At 43.7% G+C, this 26,318-nt stretch overlaps 1 protein-coding gene across 1 annotated transcript in view; it reads right to left on the bottom strand.

Moving 5' to 3' along the window:
- Window positions 1-25,940, bottom strand: part of sorcs3a (sortilin related VPS10 domain containing receptor 3a) — a gene marked incomplete at both ends in the record, with an annotated part of 219,611 nt that extends 193,671 nt beyond the window's left edge. Inside the window, one exon of the mRNA XM_079160322.1 lies at window positions 25,254-25,940. Coding sequence (XP_079016448.1) covers window positions 25,254-25,940 — 687 coding nt within the window. The remainder of the gene's footprint in view (window positions 1-25,253) is intronic.
- Window positions 25,941-26,318: the final 378 nt, after the last annotated feature.

Below are 26,318 nucleotides of genomic sequence, written 5' to 3'. Positions count from 1 at the left end.
CTGCCAAGGCTCTCTAAGGAGCATTCATTTTGCTTGGTGTACATAACAAAGAGGGGAAAAAAATAATAGAAGCTGGCATAGAAGCCCTCCAGCTTAAAGCACACAAAGCCTCAAGTTTGTACTGTTGACAGAAGCTTTAAGCACATTGTGGGAATTTTGTGTCTGAATGTTTATAGATTTAATTAAATTACAAGACGTGACGAAAGAAAAAGCCCAAAGGCAAAGCACTATAGTGTTTAACACAAGCTGGCTGTGGCTATTGTATGGAATGAACAGTCAGCTGGAATTCCTTTATATTCTGCATGATATGCTGACTAGTAATGGTATCAGTGGGTTTATTAAGTAATGGCTTCACTGAAAAACAATTCTCAGAAGAAATGGCAAGTGTAAGAGAAACAGAGGCTGTGTGTGTGTGTGTGTGTGTGTGTGTGTGTGTGTGTGTGTGTGTGTGTGTGTGTGTGTGTGTGTGTGTGTGTGTGTGTGTGTGCGTGTGCTTTATTCAAATTCATTTATTTTTCCTCTGAGCAGTAGGTGTGCACCCCCCATCCCCCCCACACCTTCCTCATCTACACTCCCTCCTCCCCGCTCTTCTAACCAGAGGTCATGAACTGGCATGGACGGCTGCCATCATTACGCTGTGTCATCATTTAGTCTCATCAATTAATCTGGTGACATAACATGCCCTCCATCTATCAGTGCCCTCGCACATGTGTGTTCCTCGTGATGAAAGACTAAAGTGTTGCCGAGCCCTGATATTGCCATACGGAAGGTCATGCTAAACAAAGGGGCTCGTCCTTGTACTGACTCTTTTCACATCTTACGCCTTCTGTTGTTGTTGTTATTCAGCCTTTCTGAGGCTACAACCAAGATTGATTGAAGGAGATTGATTGAAAGCACAGTGTTGTTTTTACATGTTTTATTATTATCTGATATTAATACCAGGCTATAGGTTATACAGTAGGTACGTTGTTCATTTAACAGGAGGCATGGTCCCGGTTGCTACTGTTTGACTGTTCCTCTCCTCAGATGAACTCGTTGAATAGTCCCTAGCTGTTGCGATAAACTTGAAGGTGGATATTTAGTTGTCCTGGATGGTTAAATAAGAGTTTCACATTTAGAGTAGATTTATTTTTTTATCCAGCACCTGGCTGAGCTGAACAGTCCTTTTATAAAACACACTCCGAGATCCAAACTTTCTGCATCAGCCAAACGCTAAAAAGGAACAACAGCAGGAATGATATCATTTTGGTCAGGTTTGCCTTTGTGAGACGTGAACACACATCCACAAGAAATCCACTTGCTGCATGACATGCACACAATGAACCAAACGGCACAAAGCCTGAAACAGATTGGAAAAAAGACCAGAATCCTAATTTGATGATGAAAAGCATCAAGGCTGGAATCTCCTACCGACACAAATCCCCTCTGCTTCATGCAGATTTACAGTTTGGAGCATACACTTACAAATCTGCTGTTTTTACCTTTTATTATACAGAGATGGAAAGACTACAAGTATATAATATTACTCAAATAAAGTAATAGCAGTAAAAAGTAGGCCAGTGAAAATGTACTGTTCAATATAAGTACCAAACAAGTAAACAAAGAGGACTTGGTTGCAGTGATGAGTAAATGGAATTAGTTACTTCCACCTCTGCTAACACATCTTTGCAACATTGCTTGGGAACATCTTGTAACAGCATACTTTATGCTTTTCCCCTTTTCTCAAAAGCAAAATGAAATTGAAGTAATAAAACCCACTTCCTCTTAAAACACAGGCCTTCTCGTGTTTTCCAATATTAGTTTGAACCCTCACTCCTTCTGCAGCTCCCGAGGGCCAGTGGCCAGGTGTTGCAGGGGGTTACTGGGTCGAGTTGACGCTCGGGGGCACCGCAGCGAGTGGGAACCCAAAAAAGAAATAGGTCAACGGTGAGAAGAGGATGGCAAATAGAAAATGACACTGAACCCCCAGTGGACCAGGAAAACATGGGCAAACATGGATGCACTGTTTAATTCATGGATTTTCTCCAGTAGCCATTTCAAAAATGTACAACAGTGATATACCTGTTCCTGTTGCGTATAAACAAACAGTTGCATGTTTCACCCTGTTGGGAGTCGAGACGTAGCTTCAGCTGTTGTCTAGAATATAAATGAAGGAGTTCAACAGTTCATGGCAGAACTGTACTGAAGTAAGCAAGGCAGGAAGCTAGCACCACAGGCAATGCCCAGCTTGAAACCTATAGCAGTGGCTCCCAACTTTTTTATTTTTTGAAATGTATTTTTTTATAACTGAGTGTTATAAACCCAGCACTCATTGTGTGAAAGGATGAAAGGAGGGGTACACCTGAGATGAGTCGGCAACCTATGCCGGTACTATCTACCCCGCTTTCTCGCCATCAAAACGTCCAGACAAGTGCCGCCTCAAAGCTGGAACATTACCAGGTCAGTCACACCCAGACCTCCAACATTTCGCTTCCAAAAAGTGAGACACTTGCAAAATCTCAACTGTCAAGTCATTCATAAGCAGTTAAGCTTATATTCAGCATAGAAAACAAAAACAACGTCATCACAATGTCAAATGAATGATAATGGCACGACAAAAGCTATTACAAAAACATTATGTTATTAATATTGTTATTAGATTATAAAGCCACGTCAATGTTTGTTTAAAAAATAACACATTTCACGGTACAGTCTCTTCTCACTCTCAACTCATCTTTTTTCCCGTTAAAGGGTTTTTGGAGGGCTTCTTCCTGTTCCGATGTGAGGGTTCAAGAGGATGTCAAATGTGTACATGTTGTAAAGCCATCTGAGGCTAATTTGTAATTTGTGATTTTGGGCTATAGAAAAATGAATTGAATTGAATCAAATAGAGCAGTTTGCTCAGTGGTCCTAAGTGTCACACTATGACGCTCCACATGGCCTTACTCATGGCAGGGCTAAAGGAGGAAGTCATGTGAGGTGTCGAGAGTGGTCATCAGGATGGATCGGTCCAAAAACTGGAGACTGGTGTTCATGTCCATTATGAAACCAAGTGTCAACTCTGACTCATGTTGAGTTATGAAACAGCGTAGGGCCACTGAGCAAGCCCTATTTCACAGGTTGGTGTTTGGAAAGTTTCGTAGTCATTATACAGCGAGATGAGTGAACTTATTTGCAATATGTGATGACCAAAGAAAGCCTTCACTTGTATGCACTTGTAAGTACTATAGATACGTGTTACAGCATCAGTGTTTATCTGTCCTCCATCATATCTGTTCGATGTTTAAGCCACGACATACTGTTACCAAGGGATACAACTGGAAGTGCATGAGCCTCATAGAGCCTCATAGAGCCTCATAGAGCAGCATGGGACAAACTCAACCTCTTGTCGGCTGCAGCACATCTAGAGATTCTTCTATTTTTTCCCACATGGTTCACAGAAAAAATAGAGTGAAAATGATCTTATGACGGTGTATTGACATCATACCAGCAACATTACTGCAGTTATAATGTCGATATTTGTAGAACATGCCACAGACATGAAAACAAATTGAAATACAGTTGTACTAGCAGAAAGTAAAGAGAGCAGTAGAGGCAACAAAGAGTAGGAACGTGTTTTTGTAGCCTTGAAACCCATAATGTAGTAACTGCGCAGAATATGCTAAGTATTATTACGGAATAATGAAATAAAAGAAATGACATGAAAACTGCCTATAATGGAATATGAATGGTGAGTACATATCATTTGTTTTCCACAGAGCATTTAAGTGATTACATTGTATGAAAGTTGTTGCATTATGAGTTAAGTGGCAACAGTTTGATAAAAGAGGTACACCCAGACACATGTACTGAATAGTGAATCCTGCATAAAATGCAATAACCTGTTACATTATGGGCAAAAAGTTATCATATTAAATATTCCCCATTTTAATGATATTATAGACAGAATAGCATTTTACATTTTTTAAATAGCATTATGCAAAGTTAGTGAAGCAAGTTACATTATCCAGTTATTACATTAAGACATGACTCATACTAAAGTGGATAACAGCTCACACACTTCACGCAGTCTCATCTAAAAAGCACCCGGATACGTAGAGCTAGTCGTGTGAAGACAACTGAAGAGAGTTGAAACCCTGCCTTACTTTCGTACTCTCTGTTCACTCGGCCAACATAAGGTGGGTGTGAATGTTAGTCTGTTTTGTAGAGTTAAGATTGTCCAACCCAGTGCCTAATTCCACCTCCAGGGTGTTAGATAATTCCACAAGCACTTTGTTTGCTTCAAACAGAGGCCTTGATTCCTATGAAGAAGAGGCAAGTCTGAGAAACAAAACCTGTATCATAATTGCATAATTCATCCAAAGCTGAACCAATGCGTAGTAAACCTGACCATGTTTTATCAGGCTTCTACAAAAGCCATAAGCGATGCACGGCACTGCATTTTAAAGGGCACATATTATGCCAGGTTCTTACTTGTGTTTTGGTTTTCCTCTCAACATAAAGAAAATGTCACTCATCATATATTTGGGTTACAACACATGCACAGTAAAATCCGGTGTGCACTTGCCAAAAGGCTCACGAGCTGAAGCACGACCGTATCCAATAAGATCAGTCAGGCCGTGCACAACCAAAGAGCACCTCAGCGGAAAACATCCCTTTATTTTTAGTGCCGTCTGCAGTAACCCTCCAACATGGCAGCTCCAGTTACACTGCGCATGTGTCACACCCCAAAGCTCAAGACCGTGTCCCCGCCGTCATTCAATCAGGCCTCGGGTGAGGAAGTTCTCAAGTTGAAGGTGGACATACTCACTTTGGGAGAGGGGGGGGGGGGGGGGGGGGGGGGGGGTGTTCTAAAGGGCCTGCATGCGACAGAGGAAGCGGAGCACAATCACAATGGCATGTTGAATAACATGATTTATTGTCTGGGCAGCCCACAAGAAACTGGTTTCTTTCACAGTTTTCTGTGTTGGAAGGTGATCCAGATACCCAAATGTATGTGCACAAGCACTGGAAAAGTGAGTTTTCATGATATGATGATATGTTTCCTTTAATTAAGCTGGGTGGATACCAAAATCCACCTTGGGAGTTATACCAATTGTTTTTGCCCTACTATTTTTTTTTTTAATCTTTTGTACTGATTATTAAGCTTTGGAAGTTCTCCAACAGTGTAACTTAATATTGTCCAGAAAATGAATGAGCCTTTTACCACCGGAGCCTCGGCCGCCTGAAATAAGCCGAATAACTTTGCAACTCTACTCTAAGCCTGACATATGAGGCTTAATTCTTACATATAATACTTCCACAAAGGAGAAAATAATTAGTTATTTATCTTTCCATCTGGACTTTTGCCTTGCGTTCGTAGTTATGCAATAAATCACCAAGACAAATTCCCTGTATGTGCAAAGGTACTTGGCATTACGACTGATTCAGAATTTCTGGTTCTACATGTATGGGGCATTGGGGATGTGTGGGTGTGGGAGGTATGAACATGTATGTGAGAGAATGTAATATGTCAAATAGCCCAGCAAGATGTAAGTTGAAGGTCATTAGTTAAAGCTGCATTTTCTTCTTCATTTGGCCCCCACCACTTAAGTATTAAAAGTGAAAAGATAAGGTAGAGAAGAAATTACTGCAGAAGACAGAAAGAAAGACATAATGAAGATGGGGGGACAGAGGGGGATGGTGCGAGTTTGATTAGACAAGCTCGGAGAGGGGCTTTGTTCAGCATGAGGGCCGTCAATTACCGCTACAGTTCAAAACAAGCTCTCTCTCCAGCTGAGTGCTTCCCTTCCCATACGCCATCAGCCACATGCTCTGTCACATGGCAGCCCCTTCATCAGGTCTGGGGGGCTCGTGTCACGCATCGCATCCTCATCACCCCAGATTGGTGCGGATCACCCTCTCACCCTGCAATTAGCACTCATAGTCTGCAGTAGACACAATCAAAGTACTGCGCTCACTGTTGTAGGAAGTGTAAAGTTAACACTCTATTGAACCTTGTATGATTGCTGTTTAAAATATAACATAAAACATGTTAAAGATACATGTTTGCTAACCTCAGTCTGTCACTCTGGAGCTCGACATAACACAATATTTGATCCTGACTGTTGAACTGGATATAAAATGTCCACTGAAATGTGAAGTGTGTTCTTTACAGTTTTGGACATGTCTTCTAACCTTCGGTCAAATGAGAATGTCAGCTCCATCATTTTTTTTCAAAAGGGAAAAAAAGGAATGTTATTGACTCCAACGTTTTCCATCACGTTCAAAATCGAACAATACTTTTCTGATAATGTGGACAAAATACAGGCTCTACATAATTACTGTTATTTCATTATCAGTAAACCCTCTCTCTGCTAATTGAACATTATTTATTGGCAGTGGAAGCTTTAGTGAAGTTTGTGGGAGGGTTTTTGGGGCAGCGTCTAGGGTATCTTTCTGCACAAACAATATCAGCTGCACAGTTCAGGCTGTTCTCCTACCCTGTTTGTAGCAATACCTGCGTAAAGTATGAGGTGAGACAAAGTCCACGCAGCGAGGTGGCAAGGGTGGAAGGTTAGTCCAAAACAAAGGACTTTCACCGAGGAGTACGCTGTGACACCAACCAACTAAGTAGTTGTTTTGCTTAAACTTAAGCAAGAATTTAAAACTTATTTTAACTCAAGGAGTTTTGTGTCATAAACAAGCTAAGGGCTTGTTCAGGTGCACTGATCGCTCGCATAGTTGGATATTTGTAGGAAAACACAGAAAATAACAATGAACTTTGGTAAGATCTCATACAAATTGTTGTATGAGGATACATTGCACGGATGGAGCATTTCCAATGCTTTGATGGGAATGAATATCTGCCGGTAGATAACGACAAAAGATAAGCAGCTGATGGTAAATATGTGGTTCTTTGATAAAGTCAAAGCTCCGAGGCCTAAACTTTTAAGAAACAGAAGGAAAGCTTCCAAGTAGCATTTCTGGATGAAACATTTAATGGCCTAGCTTAAAATCGTGGTGTGTGTGCACTGCTATGTAGCCTGACTCTAGACCTCCCTATCGCTGCCCATTTCCAAGATGTATTCAGTATTTCGAATAGAAACAGACTGAAGTGAAACAAAGAATTCAGTCTGATTATCAGGCTGCCGCAGAAGTCGAGTGGAAAAGATCAAAGTCAAGGCAAAAGATTATGCTTTGTAGAAACCTGATAATACAATCCATGCAGCAAACATGTGGTTTTGTGTTGCATGGTTCATTTATTAGATCCAGAGTCAATTTTGGATGAATTCAGCAATGACAGCAGTGTTTTCTCTTGGGGAGGAGGCTCATGGGTATTGTAGATTGCTATGACAGACTTATGGAAATTTCTCAGGAACCAACGACTCAGAGCTGGCCCTAGATATAGATATAGGTGTATGCTAGGGCCCATCAATCCAAATACCTTTATTTTCCTTACTTATTCTGTTTTTAATACGAGCCACATTTAGACTGACATGAGTGAGTGAGCAAGTGAGTGAGTATGTGAGTGACACACGATACGATTAAAAAATAATGTGTCGTGTCAAAAACACCAAAGCCCTTTGGGGCCCAGGGAAGCAAAAGGAGGGTCGGGGGCTTAGCCAAGGGTCTGGCCTAAGACACCGAATTGGTCAGGGCCGGTTCTGTCACAGCTCTACACACCAATCTAATATTCCATGTGTACCTCACTTGACAAAACCCATCCTGCATATCAAACACCTCCTAAATGTATGTACAGTACATATCCGTCACAACCCATGCATAAGGTCTATGTCACATGGATTCCAATCCCATTTGAGCATGGTCCAATTTCAATCAGCTTGAGATCACAACCTACACAACCGTTCTTGTATAGTCGGGGCTTATTCCACAGATTTTCGTCAGCTCATTGTGCTATTTTTGTTTTGTTTCTTTTCAGAATCAGTCTGTAATGACAACTTCCTGGTATACAAGAATCATGACATTAAGTAATACTGTTGTTTAATTTAGTTCCAGGGGGAACTAATGGCAACAGAGCTCACACAGCTGTTTCATATCTGTGTAAAGGAGGAATTGCAGCCATCTTCTTTGGGACTGACCGTTTTAATGCAGTACTCTTATTGATCAGCATTCATCCCTCATCCACACTGGATTTACGGAGACACAGCCCATGGCTGCCATAGGGCTGCCAGACCTAAAGAGAAATTGCCGTGGGAGCTCTGCCATCCCCCATCCTCACTGGGAGGTTTCAGACGTCGTCGCCACACAGGCTGTTTACTAATCAGGATTTACGCCATTTGTTTGTACATACCAATAAATCACGTCTGAGTGCATGTGGATGACCATGAATCTAAAACAGGAGTAGATCTCTAATTGCCTCCCACAGGGCTGGAACAAAATATATAACATGGGTTCACCTCCAAGGGTTTAATATTAGACCACCGGGAATAAATGCTTTGTTTTTAATTGCTATGTAACCGTGACTTCTGGGGAGATTTTAATTTCTTGAGAGCAAGAAGTGAACTTCCTGAGTGCCAGAGGCAAGGCTGTGGATTCATCAACTACCTATTTAACTTCACATTTGATGTCAATATTTTCAAAACACAAATTTCTTCAAAGTCCCTGCAGGGAGAAAAGAGGTGTGTTCTAACTCAGGGATATCGCCACCAGAACAGCCTCTTGGACCTCCACCAGTCACTCAACAGAGACAGCCCTGCTTGCGGTGACAGAGTCGCTTCACGAACTCTCTCTCCTCTGTCCTGATTCTCCTGGACCTGTCTGCGGCATTTGACACTGTGAACCACCAGATCCTCCTCTCCACCCTCGAGGGGATGGGAGTCTCAGGCTCTGCACTCTTCTTGTTTGCATCCTACCTGACAGGTCGATCCTACCAGGTGACATGGAGGGAGACCATGCTTGCTGACTACGGGGGTTCCACAAGGTTCAGTTCTGGGCCCCCTTCTCTCCTCGCTCTACACAACATCTCTGTGTTCTGTTATTCGCCGATGACACTCAGCTGGTCTTGTCATTTCCCCCCGGTGACACTCAAGTGGAGGCACGCATTGCTGCGTGCTTGGCTGACATCTCGAAGTGGATGACGACACACCACCTGAAGCTCAACCTGGACAAAACCGAGCTACTGTTCCTCCCGGGGAAGGGTTGCCCGATACCGTGGTGACGCCAACTCGGACTGCGAGGAATCTGGGTGTGACCCTGGACGACCAACTGTCGTTCTCAGCAAACATCTCATCTGTTACATGCTCCTGCAGATTCCTGCTCTACAACATCAGGAGGATTCGCCCCTTCCTCACTGAGGAGACGGCGCAGGTGTTAAGCCAGGCTCTTGTCATCTCCCGCCTGGACTAATACAACTTGCCGGAGCCCCGGTGTCGGCCATCAGACCTCTGGAGCTTGTCCAGAAAGCTGCAGCTCATCTGATGTTCAATCGCCCCAAGTTCTCCCAAAACCTCCCTTCTCCGTGCTCTACACTGGCTCCCTGTAAGAGCTCGCATCCAGTTTAAGACTCTGGTGCTAGCCTGCAGGGCAGTGAAAGGAACAGCTCGCCCGACCACTTCGCTCTGCTGCTTTGGGGCGATTGGTTGCCCCGTCGCTCAGAGGTCCCTGCGGCCGATCGACCCGGTCACAGGTTTTTTCTGTCCTGGCCCCACAATGGTGGAATGAACTCCAAACTGCCCATCTTTCGGCGCAGGTTGAGAACTCACCTCATCAAGAAGTGCTACCCTGAGCCTTCCACTTAACACTTATGTAATGTAATGTATGAAATGATCCAACAACTGAACTAAACGCGCGTCTAAAGACAGATCTGCCAAAGTAAAATGTCCCTCAGACGAGGGATAAATGTCACAATCCCTGAGGTTAAGCCTGTGCCTTTTGAGGATGGATGGAAGGGAATATTATATGTGTCTAATGAAGAAAGAGATATCGTCTCAAGGTCACAAAGTGAGACCACGGTATCTGTAATAGACAGAAGGACCCTTAGAGGAGAGGAGGAGGTGGAGGAGCAGAGAAGATGGTTTAAATTCCTGTCCTCTGGGAAATCTCCATCCATCTGGGGAGTCGCTGAGAGTGCAGCCAATTCACATGCTCTCACAGGCCCTTAATTTAGGGAAACATATGCCGCCGCTTAGGCCTTTTGGAATCTGTGCATGTGACAGAAATTGGTGTTTTGGTGAACAGTAGCTGGTTGACCAGATGAGGCATTAATAATGGTATTTACAAGTGATACAAGTACATGTATTACTCTTTCCTAAATGTGCTCTCTCTTTTAAATCTCACTTTATGTATTTACACTTCATAATTGCCTCTGCAACACATAATAATGCAAGTTAGTCAGTGGCACCAACTAACGGCGTGTCAATATATTTTTTCAGCAATCTTTTGCCATTTTGTATGTACACGTGTGTGTGCGTGTATGTATAAGTGTGTATGTATATATATACATACACATGTAAAATGGATGTACTCACGTGAAGTACAAGCATCTTACAGTAAAACTATATTGAATGTAGAACTTAAAGGATGCTTGCGGCTATGTGTCGTTGGTTGTGGGAGTTATAGTGTTCCCTTCAGGGGTAGAAAGCCATTGCCCCTCAATACAAATCTTCTCTCTTTGAATAAACATAATCCCCAGGGGTCACCACCTGCCCAAGCTCCGTCTGCTGCTAACTGTCCTTAAAGTGGTGACATCTTACCACACCCAGACGCTGCAGCGTCAAGTTTACAGTTAACTCTATACAGTTTCTCAGCCTTAACTCTATCCTACTGCAACACACTGCGGCGCTAAGAGAAGTTCCCCCCCTACTGTGGCAGCCCCAGAGGGGCGCAGAAAATCGTGGAGTGGGCTATTTCAGTAATTTCGGTCCCAGCCCCCACCATGTGCATCAGAGCCTGAGGAGCAGATATGGTCCGAATTGTGAATCCACCCACACTGCATGTCACTCTCTATAACACAGAAACTGTGAGCGTGCTATCTACGCCGACCACACATACAGTACATGTGCACAACACACACCTACACATAGCCTTGCAGAAAATGTTGCAGACGTATTACAGTGGAATGAAAAACTTCAAATAAAATGATGGAGTCAATTACAGAATCAATATACTGTGGATAACAACAGTTATTAGATATTCCTACGTTCCCTTTGCACTTATTTCAGACTGCTTCCAGTCACGCTCCTGCTGTAATTATCTATAATCTCATCTCAATGTTGCATCTAAGGTTTGAGTTTGAGTGGGAGCTCGGCATGTTGGCACGCTCTTTGTCTGCCTCCTGATGGAACACTTTCCACTCGGCTGAATTACCCACTCCATGATGACTCGATGCAGCAGAGCAAAAAATGATGCTCCCCAGGCTCCCGTGTATTTAGATTCTTTCAAATGGATTCCTGAGGCCCCCCCTCATGCCGCAGACCCAAGCAGCGACAGGAATATAGCCTGTAACGGATCAAGGCTACTGGCTATCCAACTGATAAGAAAATAGAGATTCTTTGTATTTGACAACGTGCGCGCATGTGTACTACGGTGACCAGACGTTCTGGTTTCAAGATGGGTGTTCTGCGTCCCAACAAATATCACGCTTGTCAACATTCTCCTTTTCCGTGCTGACATACACTGTAGACGTTTGTCGTTTTTTTGTCCCACTCATTATTACCTAAACCGCCTCAGAAACCTAAAACAATGTAGCACACATCTAAATTCAACAGTGATTTTTCTGTTTCTGTGTCAATGTGCTGTTGTGAAGGCTGTTGATATGAAAGGTGCAACTCCTTCTGAGAGAACCTGTCTGTATGCTAACAGTATTTTCTTTTCTCCAGCAGGCTTTGTAAAGCACCTGGTCTTGTGTCGAATACTGTGACACCGGCAGTACGTTTGCACCTGCATTTATGCACAGGTGGGTAGACGCGCACTGAATTTGTACCAAATTCACCATTATCACAACATGTTTCAGAGCCACTAACTAGATGCTCATTCGACTAAAGTGCTGCGATGGGTTCTTGCTTTGGCAGGGTTTCATTCTCATTCAGTCACTGAACATGTGTGTGGATGCGTTGCAGAAATTCAGTCCATTTGAGAATATTACCATTACTGGAAAGAATGAAATCACACATTAACTGTACTGAGAAATGAAATCGCTCTATTACCAAACAGGGAAGATTTCAATTTAAATGTCCACACACAACCAGGTTGCAGTGCTTGCCCAAACTCACAGAATCATTAATGAAGCAGTTTTACTTGTGTCACTTCCCTCTGTGTCATTGATCGGTTTGACCCGTCACCAGTCTCCCCTCCTATATCAACCCTTGCTCTGGGGGCCCATCAGTCTGTGTGCAGGCAGGAGGGAGGTGACCGCGCTTCCTCTGACCTTTTGACCTTGTGTTGACAACTCAGCCGCCTCAAGTTGCAGGAGTGACTCATGCGTGTCGAGGTTGGCATGGCGATGACATAAGAAGTTATATCACAGGGATGTATTGGAAGGCTTCTCCCACTTATTGACATTCTATGCACAGGAGGTTAAGACATTCCAGACGGGATGCAAAATATGCCAATATGATTCTACTATGATTAGGGCTGAAATGACCCCACACCCACACCCACACCCACACCCACGCTATTGAACTACACATCTGCGTTGAAATTGTCAGGAAGAGTGCGAGCTAACGTTAGCTGTTAGCAGCCAATTTGCAGCACAGTCCTGCTTGACTAAATAAGGGAGCTAACGGTTAACATTGACAGAGGTCCCGTTGAGTGACACTATGATGTATGCAAGCTCTGTTCAGTAAAAATGACTTTTTGGTGACGATAATGTCGTCATGATGTGTTCAAATGTAATCTTAAAAAAGTATTTTATGGTGAGAAACTTGAATAAATCCAGTTGTTTGAAGGAGATGTTTTCATAGCCACATAAATAGATATTAGAGATGCATTATAATCTGTTTAACTTCTTAATATTAGCTCTAAGCAGATTATAATACATCATTAAGTTAAGTTGTGTATGACAATAATAGGATAACATTTGGAATGTTTAAATGGTTGTTCTCTTCTTCTTGGTTTTGGTTTTATCGGATTAATCGTTGGAAGATGAATGATCTATAGCTGCAGCCCTAGCTATGATACACATGATCACATTCTATACAAAAAGCAGCACTATTGCATGTTGAGATAACTAATGATTCTGCACACTGTTACCTTCTCACAGCAATAGATCTTCAATCTTTATGATGATCTCACTGCTGCAACGAAAACAGGCAATCATCATTTCATGTGTTTAAAAGTCCGATGCAACCTTCATCACATCATCCCCTCTCTCTTTCTCCTTTCCTGTCACTCGTGTGTCAGGAGGCAAAGCACGGAGATCCTAAAAATAAAACAGCCCACAGATAGTCAAGTGGTAAATTCCACATCTGGGGCCCCACTGGCCAAGGACGGAATCCCACCACAACCTGTTCTCTTGTTTGACTGCTGTATCTGCCTAATATTATTAATAATTGACTAATCATGTTGTCTCTGCTTCTTCTTCTCTGGAACATGCTTTTCATTAGCATTTTCAAGGTGGGTCACAACTGAAAAGTTGATCCTAAGTTCTACCTCGATTCATCTCTATCGACAGTCTCTGCTCGTTACATGCATGCTGTGTTTTCTACATAAACTTCTGCACACACAGGAAACATACAGTTTATGTTTTATGTTACATAACTGGCGTTAGTGCAGTAGGTAAGTCACAGGACAAAACAAAATGAGTAAAATGAGTCCACGTTGATTTGGTTTCACACGGGACACAGACAGTCTCCTGGGGGAAAGTCCTAAGTTTGTTTGATCCATCCGACTTCCACTCCCAGTTGTTCTACTCAGACCTTTCACTCTTTGTACTATCTCAGTTGCTCTGAGCGTCTAATAATGACGTGGATGTTTTTAGGACCAAGCGTCTGTTTGACGAGTTGGGAGTGAGAACGGGTCGCTCTGGGAGTCAACAATAGCTGCACTGGACCAAAGGATTGGACGGACAAATGGACAGACAGACAGACTAACCAACACCTCAAAGCATCTCTCTTTAGGGAAAATGAATGAAATGACTGAGACCTGGGACCACAGCTTCTCAAGGCACACAGCTGCTAAGATTTGTCTCCACCTAAATTCCCTCTCCAAGTGATGGCTAAAACTAAAGCTCCTTAAAAGCAGAGCGAGGCAAGTGAGAAATATCTACTAGCCTGGATTATCTCCCTTGTAGCAGCCTGCTCGACAAATGCTTTTCTATCTGGTAAACCATGTAGCTTCAAATTCAATTAGGGCCACATAAACATTTTCATGTGTGGCAAGTGAGCTGTGAAAGGGCAGCAAACAGGCTCAGGCTGCAGCTGGGAGAGACGAGCAGAGCCCGATCTACTTCTGAGCAACAGAGGGGAGAGATTTGAGATGCACTGTAATATTTAGCAGGCGCCGAACTAGCTGTTTTGCGTGAATCCATGGGAACGGCTGTGTTTCTTCATCACTCAGTGATCCATCTATCCGACTCTGTACGCCTCCCCCATGCCCTCTCTCATCACACTCAAAGACAGACACACAGTAAACACCATATGACTTACTTTTAGTCACAATCACAAAATCGTTTTATCTGCCGAATAGCGTGACATTTGTCTTTGCAGGATTTGTCCAGCGGCATCAATCCAGCTACACTCGACATATACAGCGTGCAGCCTATTTATCATTTAGCATGTGCATTGGAGCTGTACAGGGCACAATGTGGCTAAAGCTCTAAAGTAAGGGTAATGAATAATCAGTGGGCTCTCCCTCTCGCTCTACTTCTCCCTCTGTCCTGTCCTGCAGCTTATAGTACACTTCATTATTCTTTAGGCTACCCACTCCCTCTAGTGATGGACAATGGCACTGCCTGAGGAGCAGCCAGTGGGCAGGCAGGCCACAGGAACGATGGGAAGAGTCGGCTTCCTTTCGCTACAGGCTGGATGTCGTGCCTGGCAAAAACACAGTACTGGGCTGAGAGGAACAGTTGTTTGACGAGAACACACAAAACGGTGACTTGTGCTTTAAAATAACCAACTGGGTGTGAGTGCTATGCTGTGTTGCAGGGAATCTGTAAAGAGCCACCAAAAAAAACAAAACAGGAGACGCCTACAGGAAGAGGCAGAAGACAAACACAAAAACACACACAGACGCACACAAACACACTTGATTAAACTGCTCTCCGCTGTGAGAAAGCATTTGTATTTAAGTGGTGCAACGTGATAATTACCTGGGCTGGGTTTCTTCAGAGCTGCATGCTACTCTGTGTGTTCCCAACAAGGCCTAGTTTTCCTCGGGCCCCCTCTCCCCTCATCCGTCTCACTGGTCTGGATAATGTAGCGATGCCTTCACTGGTGGCCCCACCTCGGCGAATGTTAATAATCATACACAGCCTCCACTTTCCTATCTGCATTCCCAGCACCTATCAGCGTGATATCGTCTTTGAATGATGAACGCTGTGAGCAGCAAAACAACCAGGTCAGTTGTTTTAATAACCCCCGAGTTATTATATCCGACTCTGAATCCATGTGCTCTATATGCTGAATGTATAGATACATAATGAGTAGAGAGCTACATGCACAGAACAAAGAGTCAGAATTCAATGCACGGAACTCAACATGAATCACACATTGAAGTTGGTAGAGAGCACTCTCTGTGCAACAAATCATTGATTCAAGTTGAGCGGCCTCATTTCAATTTGGTCATGTCTTTACACTGACATGTTCAAAACACTGGAATGAGACCCATCCCCTTCAGGATAATTGATATTGTCCGGGCAGACCACACAATGAAAATGGGCCATTATTCATAATTCAGAAAAATATATTATATAACTGACTTACTTTTGAAGATTACATAATAACGTATTCATTGTTAAGGGACTGCGATGGTCAACCCAGACTACGCAGGCATTGTTGTATTGTTGGCCCAGACATGATGAACCCCGCTGTGTGTGTTTTGTCTGACACACGTTATGTCGTCGGTTTGCCAAATGACTAGACCACCGCTGAGCGTGTTCAGCGGTGGATCCAGGTGTTTCTACAATAAAGATGTGCGCATCGATGTTGGCATTTTACAGGTTTCCTCTATTTCTTTCTGTCATGATTGTGAAAAGGTCAGGCCTATAGGCCCATGCTCCTGCTATTATACTGTGACGATGTGATAATGTGTCATAATTAAAAGGGCTTTGGCATATGGCTACCGTCGCTAACGTGCTGTGTGAGTCAATAGGAGCCTTTTGCGCCGTGTGTGTATGTGTGTGTATGTGTGTGTGTGGGGGGGTCTCAATGTTAGCAAACCATTGAATACTTAGGCATCCGGTGAACACTACATTAAGCCAATGAATTAGCTTAATAGGCATGACATGTGTTAACAAAGCACAATTAGAATTCTGAAAGACAGCAGCATCTAGTTGGAGTCATGTTTCTCGCCATCTGACTGAATGCAAATCTAATATTCACTGAAGTTTTAGTTCTGTTTTTATTTCTATCAAATACTGCTGTAGATGTGTTCCAATGCGATCTCATCCCCACTCGTCATATGTTGCCCCCCTTCTTGAGTAGCATCTTGATGCTGAAGGTTTGAGTGTGGTTATTTATCCCAAAGTTGACGATGTGAAACCAGGGCGGTCAGGTTTAGGCAACGAAGCTATTGGTCAGGGTTTAGAAAACGTCATGGTTTGGCTTAAATAACTAAGATTGTAATGCAACGTCAACTGGTCACATTATCTTCATCTGATTTATCGTTAATGTCATAAAAGTCCCTAAACCACAAGGAAATACGGCACCCAAAGAAAGTCTCACTGTGTCTGAACTGGTACCTGCCTTATTTTCACTGTGGCCTGAAGGCATGTGACACACTAGGAATGATACTGAGCACCATTGATTGTAAAGGCCCGCTATCAGTCTCTCTATGACAGGACTGGGGCAGCACTGTGGCTACCTTCACTGAGAATTACTGGGATTCAGAAGGTTTAAGCTTCAAGAAGTAGCCTGCAGTGTGATGTGCCAGGTTCCAGAAGACTAAATGCACTTTTGATCAACAAAATACACAGCAATGTGGGTGAATATTCAAGGGGCTTCACTACAACTATGACGAGAAAAGGTGATAAAGTGTTACATTAAAAAAAGAACAAGCCCTCATCGATGCTGCCTTTTTATGTGCTGCTCTCAGCACGACGAGCCACACTGCAGAAAAAGCAGCGGGCTGTTGACGCAGGCAAAAAGAGGCTCGCAAGCTGGAGCACGTAAAAAGTGTCCGACTAAGGGTATTTATTTAGTTACACGCCTGTTACCACTCATTACTCAACATTACTGCTTGTATTCAGTACAAACCTCCTACGCCATGAATAAAATGTGGGAACAAACAGAGGAAGAGGGAAAACAAGCGGTGAGGGTCGAAGCGAGGCTGCTTGGGGGATGACTTTATTACAGCTGCAAGAAAAGCCTTTGAGGTTTATGTAAAGCAGGGGAGACGTCATCTCTTACTTTTCATTATTGGTTAACTGTTTATGATTACATATCTATTTGCAGCAGCTTTTTGCTGAGGTGTTTATATTTTGACTTGTTTACTTACTACAAACACATTCCCCCTGAGGAGATGAAGAAAGGTGTGACTGTCTGTCTGTCCCGGTTAATCTCTCATACTACTGGACCCTGATACTTTGTGTTTTATGATGTCATTTTTTAAAAAATGTAACTATTTTATTGACTGTTTTCTACCATCATTGACTGCTGACTCCCCACTTGTCTCCAGCATTTGACCAGTCTAAGAACGAGCCTCACCAGTCTGTTGTTTGCTCTCGTTTTGAAGCGGAGCATCTGCAACTGCAGTCTAGTTTCCAGAAATGCAGCAAGTGGATTTGAATGCAATGTCCTCCCATCAGCTCGGCTCTGGAAACAGACTGACGCTGACTAGCAACTACTTCATTCGTCTGTGCATTGGCTAAACAAACTAGATTACAGGTGGCCAACGTTTGTTGTCAGATCCTGGTGACAAATCTCAAAGATCCTTGAAAGCAATTATCAGCTGAAACAACATAGAAAGAAGCAGAAAAACAGAAACTGCTGTCATGCAATCAGCAGAAACAGAGATGTAATTAATGCTAATTTAAGGACTTCTCGTCCATCTTGGCTTCAAGCAATCCTATGTAGCTTCAGCTGAAGAGACCATGTGGAGATTATGGTACTAAACACGTAGAGGAGGGTCGTCAAATGAGCAAACTGAAAGTAATAGTTCCATAGCATAATATATCTTTAGGTTGATAACATCAGCTGCTGCTCACAGAGGAGTTGATAACGTTTCCACTTTTGGGTTTCCTCAGTTATATAGTGTCTCTTTAAAAGTGAAACTTCACAACTCAATTTTGACTTTGGAAACAGCCGTTCCAAGGCTACTTAAGGGCCACGTTTTGTAGCTTTTGCCCACCAGGTCATGTTTGTTTTTGATTGTGAATTACTTTCACGTGCCAGACAAGTTTCGTCACTTTAATCAAAAACTAAAAGTTTGAAACGTTTTACTTCATGAAAATAAATCACAAATCGCATATATCACATGGTCCTGTTAAGCGGCTGTTAAGGTAACAATTATTAGAAAGTTGGTTCTTGCCTTAGTGCCTCCTCATGCGGACTTGTTGATCATACACAACAAAACAAAAGGTCAAATGTTAATTTAACGAAACTAAAAGGCTCCTTCAGTACCGTGGACAGCGCCACTCCCCTAGGCATGCCAGAGGACGTATTTATAAACTTCAATACAAAAATAAAATGATATAGACCACAGGGGGGAAGCCCCCCATCACCCCCTCAGCCAAATACACCCCGATTATAACGCAGCCCAATACACCATCGTAGTACAGCCTCGCTGTGTACTGCTGTCTGAACTCGAAGCATTTAGCATGAGTGCATATCTTTATATCCCGAGGCCTCAGGGGGAATGAAATGTGACAGTCTGGCAGTGTGAGTGTCCCCTCTGTTCATTGAGTAACTAAAGGGAGCGTTAGCGATACCTTTTTACGCTGCACAGTACTTTCCTCTGCTGGATTATGTGAGAGCACTGTGCTTTCTGTTCCGGGGAGAGAGCTCCACCCTCAGACAACACCTTTACAAGAGGATTAAAAATTCATTGATATCCATGACCACTTACAATCTCCTTCATATAGCAGGCTTATATTAGTACCGTACCCGTCAAGCAATTCAAACAACTCTCAACGGCGTCATTAGAATTATAAACGTAGCTCAGCATGGAGGATGAGTGAATGAGAGACAATAACTGTTTGATGGATATTAAATTCCCATTCTAAGGAAGTAAGCACAATCCTTGAGGGGAGGCAGAATGACTTTGAACTGTATATACGGTTGAGGGATGATTTATTTAAAGGGAACTTTTCAAGCTGAGTTTCACGCCTTATACTATATGACGTACAGCCACTGCTGGAGTGTTTGTGCAGCTTGAGAGGTATTAACAGGAAATAGAAATCCAAAAATCACGGGCATCTACCTCCCGCCGCCGTTAATGACAGATGCTCACACAATCCGTTTGGTAATGGGGGGGTGTTTAGGCAGGTTATCTCCATTAAAATCCAAATAGAAATAAAGCAGCAGTTCTGATTGTAAAGTTAATGCGGCGTGGACCCATTTTACAGCCACTTTCAATCTCTCATAGATAAACCAGTAGATCACTTTAATTAGACAATGTGTTAATTGAGTGCAGGTCCCAAGGGTGTTATGTGTCAACATTAGTCTCCATCAGTGACAACCTCCTCCAGGCACGACACCATTCGCTCCGACCGAGAGTGAGACGTGATACTGAGAATGATTGAGGGCGTGTGTGTGTGTGTGTGTGTGTGTGTGTGTGTGTGTGTGTGTGCATGCGGCTTTGTGCCTGTACAAGTATGTCTCTGGGTGCCTGTGATTTTGTGACCTAGTATAAGACGTATCAATGGGAGGGACAGTGTCTGCTGAAGGAGGGCAGAGAGAGAGAGAGAGCGGTGCGGCCTATCGCTTCTCTGTGGTCTGACATTATTATCACGTGCTCATCGCCCCGGCCCGCTGGGCCCGCTGGGCTACTTCATGTTTGGGAAATGGCGAGGGACATCAACATTACAAAATATCGCACTTGGCTCAGAAGAAAAATGATAACAATAAAACACAATGTGGATAAGGTCAAGATGCCCTTTGCCTCAGGGACTTTGAACTCTCAAACTGAAATCTCAGGTTTCCTTGAATCAGTCCACATGTGTTTTGCATCATGAGGAAGACAGTGAGAAGAAGCCGTGCTGCTGGGAAACGTGGTCCCCTGCATTCTCTGAGTACCCCAGATGGGAAAAAGGCATTTAATAGAATAGAAATGAAACTAAATTAAATTTGACACTGGGATGTACCAATGTAATTAACACAGACACACACACACTTCTCTCTACCTCACACTCACAGATAATGTCAGCACCCTTGCACTGGCAAACAGGATCAGTGGCCAAGCGTATGATTATACTCAGCTCTGAAGTCGTAGCGAGGTGGCTTCCATCAGTGCCTCTGCCACCGTGGCAATCATACAGGGAACATAACGAGGCCATTAGCTTTGGCGAACGCAGCCTTAAAGCCTCTTGTCCGACCGGCTGGGTTCCCACTATGCACGTTTTCATAGCTTCAAAGCTTTTAGCAGCTTGATGTGATCCAAGATCCGCGTTGTGCTGCAGCAGCAGGTGCAATGCATCCTGATTGGATGGCTTCCTGAATGGCTTCCTTAATGCGGTGGCGTTTCTGTGCCGAGCGCTGAGGACAGTTTTAACATTATGTGACACTTTCAAGTGCATCCGGTGACCTTTAACAGGAGTTATCGAATGCAATCTCAAATTGTGCTGACCGGGTTAACTTCCTTTTTAAAGGAAAGAGCTGTATTTTTGTGTATGCAGTGATGGGTGCTTTTGTCCACTATATGTCCTCGTCTAATATGCTGTTCTTTAATTTAGCTGTATTTTACTTTAAATGATGTGGTTAGCTATACTGCTTCCCACACAAAGACCTTTGTGCAAACGTGGCTTTTTATTCTGGAAGGCAGAGATCAGCACTACACGTTACGGTATCAGAGATGAATTGGCCTACCATACATTATCTTACTCATCCTGCACATGGAATTTGAAAGCTTAGGCATTACAAAGCATAAAGTGACATATCACGCTTTTAAAAGCACACTGCATGAAATCAGGAGGTCAAGAGCGAGCCTCAGCCCAACCCCTCACTGCAGCCAAGGATTTAGCTCTCAAGGCCAGTTCAAGACAGATTCTCCATTCATGTTTTGAGGCACATGGGGTCTTGCCACCAAATCATTCTCCCAGTGCAAAAAAAAACAAAACAAAGGATAGGGAAAGAATCTGTAGACACTAATTAGAGGAGGGAGGAGAGATCGAGGGATAAGGGAGAAACGGCCCGCTGGAAGGGTTTCATTATTGATGATAGACTCTGTTTTTGCCTCTTTCTTTTTGCTCCAGAGCAGAGGAGAGAGAGAAGAAAAGAAACAACTTTATAATGTATTACCATCAGTAATTTAGGCTGAGGAGTGAGATGGGTTGATGGAAAGTGAGTGGGAACAAGACCTGGCCCTACATCCTAAATCATGTCCCCTGGCTGCAGACACCTTGGATGGAAATCCTACACAGGGTTCTGTCCTTGTTGGCTTGTTTCTGGGCTCTTTCTATACTATGGATGGTGCATGTACTGAAGACCATGACATGCACATAGCAGCCAGCGGGGTTGATAAAGTATTTGAAAGATGTCAGATTCTTTCAAAATGTGTTGACTGTGTTTCAAAAGACATCCTGTAAAAAATGTGAGGATGGCATTTTTCTGGTCTTCAGCTTTAAAGGACTTACACATTCCCGGAACATGTGTGTTTTTGCTGCAAGACATTTTTACCATCAGAACGGCTACTGAGAGTCTGCGTGTGTTCCTCTGGTCCTCAAAAGGGATTTCAAACACACACAGCTCTATTGATGACTTGCCAGATATGAGTGACCTGTGCCTGCATGAGTTCTCATGAATATAAAAGACCACTCAAGTCGAGCTCATGCAGGCACCGTCTTAATTTTCCTCACCCACCCTCCAAAGAGAGTGCCACGTGGATGCAGTCACCATGACGTCACCCATTGTTTTGTGGACTGCTAGTTCGATGCCTCGAGTTCAGATTGTTGACCAGCGCCATCTTGTTTTTTTGGAACCAGAAGTGACACTGCCGTGGTATTGACCTGTATAATCACAGGTAGCCCCGCCCTAAAGCATCCCCTGCTTTATGGTCTGTTTGACTCTAAATGGACCATCATTTACTAAATGAACATCATGCTGTATTGAAGAATAGTCAATAGTCCTGAACTATCGAGAAAACATGGCGATATTTTTGGGTCACTGTTTTTATATAGAAACATCATTCATTGTAGAAGCTGTTGGGAGAACTTGTCAAGGTCCCGTTAGAGGAGATGAATGTTTCAAGATCACACTTGAAGAGGCACTGCTAGTGCTATCCATTTTGTATTCAAGCTGCCAGTCACAGAGCCCTTATGCTCATGACTGTAGAGGGTTGTGGGGGGGGTTCACTTCATCATTTATTATATTCATGGGCCTAATTTCACTGAAGCATCCCGACACTGGTAAGTCTCAACATTGTAACATCTACATTCTCAGTTGATCTAAGGTTAAGGCATTGGACCTGCGTCAGCCCGAGGCAGAGACATGAAGACACAACGGCAGGCACAGAGATAGAGAGGCAGGGGGCGGGGTAGAGACAGCTAGTTGGACAGGTACAGAGAGACAGTGAGAGTGCATTAGCCTTGTGTACATGCCTCAGAGGACACACCATTCCCCCCCAGGGAACCCACAGCACCATCTAGTCCTCCCAGAGGTAGTCACAGTACAAGACACGGCCGACCAATCTGACTGAAATAAGGGTGGCAGAAAGTGTCTAGACCCAAGAGGATGTGAATGTATGGCCGATTTAGTGGCAGTCAACCGATAGCAGACCAGTCAGCCCACATCTGACATTCATTTACATTCATGTTTCACATATTTAGTCCAGAGGAATGCAATGGTTGAGCAGGTCAGATTTTGGTATCTTGACTAAAGGTCAGTGGAATAGGGCACATGACTAACACCTGTCCACTGACTCTGTCATCTTCTACCAAAATGAAAAGTGCAAATAACATCAAGCTTAACTAACGCTGTATGTCATTGTCTTACGAAACCAGCCCATCTGAGCCATTTCTGATCTGGTAGCTCTGTAGTCATTGTTTCATTAAGGCAATTAATACTACTTGTCTTAGGATAGAAACTAGGGCTGTCAAAACTGGTCAAAAAGGATGTTTGATGATACCAATGTGTATTATTAATGATTTGTATTATTATTGTTGGGATACTGTGCAACAAAATGAGTTACTTTGACGGGCCTAATTCTCAGACGCTTTGTACACCCAACCAACCTCACTTAGTAAAACCTAACTAAAGGAAGTTATATGATGATTATTTTGGGTCATTTTTAGCGTATGTCTTGTAACAAATGTCCCCCGCTGGAATAGAACCAGTGGTATTTATGTCCAAACGTTGGTTGTTTGGTAAGACACTTTAAACCACCCGAGTAATCGTGTTGGTCTTGTGGTTGTGAGGATGGTTTCTATAGTACAGTCACAGGAAAAATGAAAGGACACACAAAGCCTGCAATGGAAGGTGAACAGACAGTGAAGGTTACGGTGGCTGAACCAAGCTGGTCATCCATCTAACCAGCTAGTCATCCCGTTAGTCAGCCACTCACTCTTATGCCAGCTTGACTACTGCTGCAGTTAAGTTAAGAGGACTTCAAGCTCAATCTCCCTGTACTCCATTCATCACCAGGACAAGTACCAACGGCCAATGAAGATTAAGTAGCAGATCTCCTCTCTTGAGGATGCTCTTGAGGCCGGGCCTGACTTCCCTCGCTTTGCCACGAAAGACGAAAAGACTTTGAAATAAAGCCCTCAGTCTTCACGATAATTATTAAAGATTTGAAGCTGAGGGGGCAGCGGCACAAAATAACCTCTTCACCCCTTCCATCCAACACACATTCATGCAGTCACACACACACACACACACACACACACACACACACACACACACACACACACACACACCAACATGTTCCCCTCACAGTGCCTCAGTCTTCACTGCAGGATAAAAAAACAAGTTCATGCACCGTGTCATAATCAGCTCAGACAAGACTGAATATGTGGGATTTCTTTTTTTTTCAGATGGAATAAAGCGAGAGGAGCATCCACAACAACAAATTAAGCTTGTGAAACCACAAAGAAGAGCCCATCGGCTCACTGTGAGCTTGCATGGTTGTGTAAATGACTTTGATTCATTTTGTATCATTATTCTCTTCCTATGAGGACCCCCTTGTGTAAGAGGGGAAGGATTTTCATCCATTTCATTTGCAAAACGGGCCAGAATGTGGTCAGTGTCATTTTAGAGAGGAAGTGCTACTATTTACTGCTGTAAGGATTTACACATGTAGAGACAGCAGGTTGGCGCTGTCTTTGACCTGAACAGTTAGCTTGTGTCACACAAAAGACTGCAAGATGCCCTTCTGTACACACACACACACACACACACACACACACACACACACACACACACACACACACACACACATATATATACGATAAATGCATCTTCAGAATTAATGGATTTGCTCAATGGAGAGCAATAATGTATGACTTCCTCTTTCCCCAATCAATTATTTCGGATGAAAACCCTCGCATCATTAGGGCGGTATGAATCAGTATATCTCTAATTCGGTACAATTATTTCTGAAATATTTTCCCACTAAAGCTATAATTTACTACATACTAAATATAATAGACAAAATGCACGGGTTTCATTTCATGCACGGATAGAAACAGGTGTGGATGCATAATGTGATCAAATAGGAAAAGAAAGGACATAACAGAGTTCGTGCGAAATTTCTACGAGAGTCAAAGGTCGCGACCAAACAGTTCACAGTCGCTGCAAAAGTCTGGCATTTAGGGAACAGTGTGCGTCGGAGCGCATCTGTAGCTTCCAGTGCACCTGTTAACAGTGAACCGCAACTCAGCGGCACAACAGAGCACAAAGTCTCTGCTCTGTGCGTCACGGAGTTTTTGTTCACCCACCTGCTCAAATCACTTTGTTCATTCGGAATTTGAATTCGTAAAAAAGCAGCAAAATATATAGATGAAAAAAAACATGGTTACTTACGCTGCTGTTTTGTCCAGACCAGTAAACCACCGCGTGGTTATGCGCAGAGTCCCCACTCAGAGAGAAAGTGCTGCTGGTGAGCTTGGGCTCATCCTGTCGGTTATTTCCTCTCGCTTCATCCCTGTTCCATCTGACCTCGGACCTGCCGTGCTTGTGTCCGTCAAACAATGAGCCCCGATCCTCCGGAGCGCCTGCATCCATGTCAGTCTGGCCGGTCCGCCCGTTCTCACTCAACTCGGAAAACTCAGGACCGCTTCTCCTTGCTCTTCGAAGGGCAGCATCCTCACTCTTCTCGGGCTCCCCTGCCCTAATACTGCCGCGGTGACTTAATTCACTGGACCCCGATGCATCTTCCTTTGCGCTCACTCCATCCAAACTGACATGTTGATGGAACTGGGGAAGATCCTCGAGAGAAACACCTGCATCATGGTCGGCGTCCACTCCAGCATTTTGGTCGGTAACCGCGAGTTCCCTAAACTCTATTCGGATGTTTTTTAGGGTGTCCAGGTCCTCTGTCGGGTCAGTGCTCATACCCAGCTTTAATTCTTCCACGTGAAGTTGAATTGGCGAAGCACAAGATGCGCAAGTTATCTCTGCCTTGGCATTTTGTAGGGTTTGAGCGGCTATCACCACCCAGATACCCAGAGATAAGTGCAAGCCTGGGCAGAAGCCAGCCCAAGTCTCCATCGCTGACAGAGATTTGGGGGAGTGAAAGACCGCAGGAGACCTTATCCGACACCTTAACTCCCTTCTCTCAGGTCGATAAAGAATAACTGACGTCTCGTTTGTCCGTTCGGTTGTTTGGAGGGGAGAAAGTGCTCTTCAGCGAAACTGTTCACGTCCAAGGATCTTTAGTCGGGAAAGCCACCACACAGGAGGGAGGAGCTGTATCGAAGCCAGCTGCCGAGTGTGCGCCCGGAAGAAAGACGGAGAGAGAGACGGAGAGAGAGAGAGGGGGAGAGGAAAAGGGAGAGAGAGAAGAGCTGTCCGTGGTGCTGAGTCTTCCCCTATCCTTGAGTAAGTTTGGGTATTACTAACGAAAATGATGTGTATCATGGCACATAT

Source organism: Pholis gunnellus (genome assembly GCF_910591455.1).
Source record: "Pholis gunnellus genome assembly, chromosome: 5".
Classification (NCBI taxonomy): domain Eukaryota; kingdom Metazoa; phylum Chordata; class Actinopteri; order Perciformes; family Pholidae; genus Pholis; species Pholis gunnellus.
Note: the sequence above shows the minus strand (reverse complement) of the source record. Positions and strands in the feature narration are given on the sequence as shown.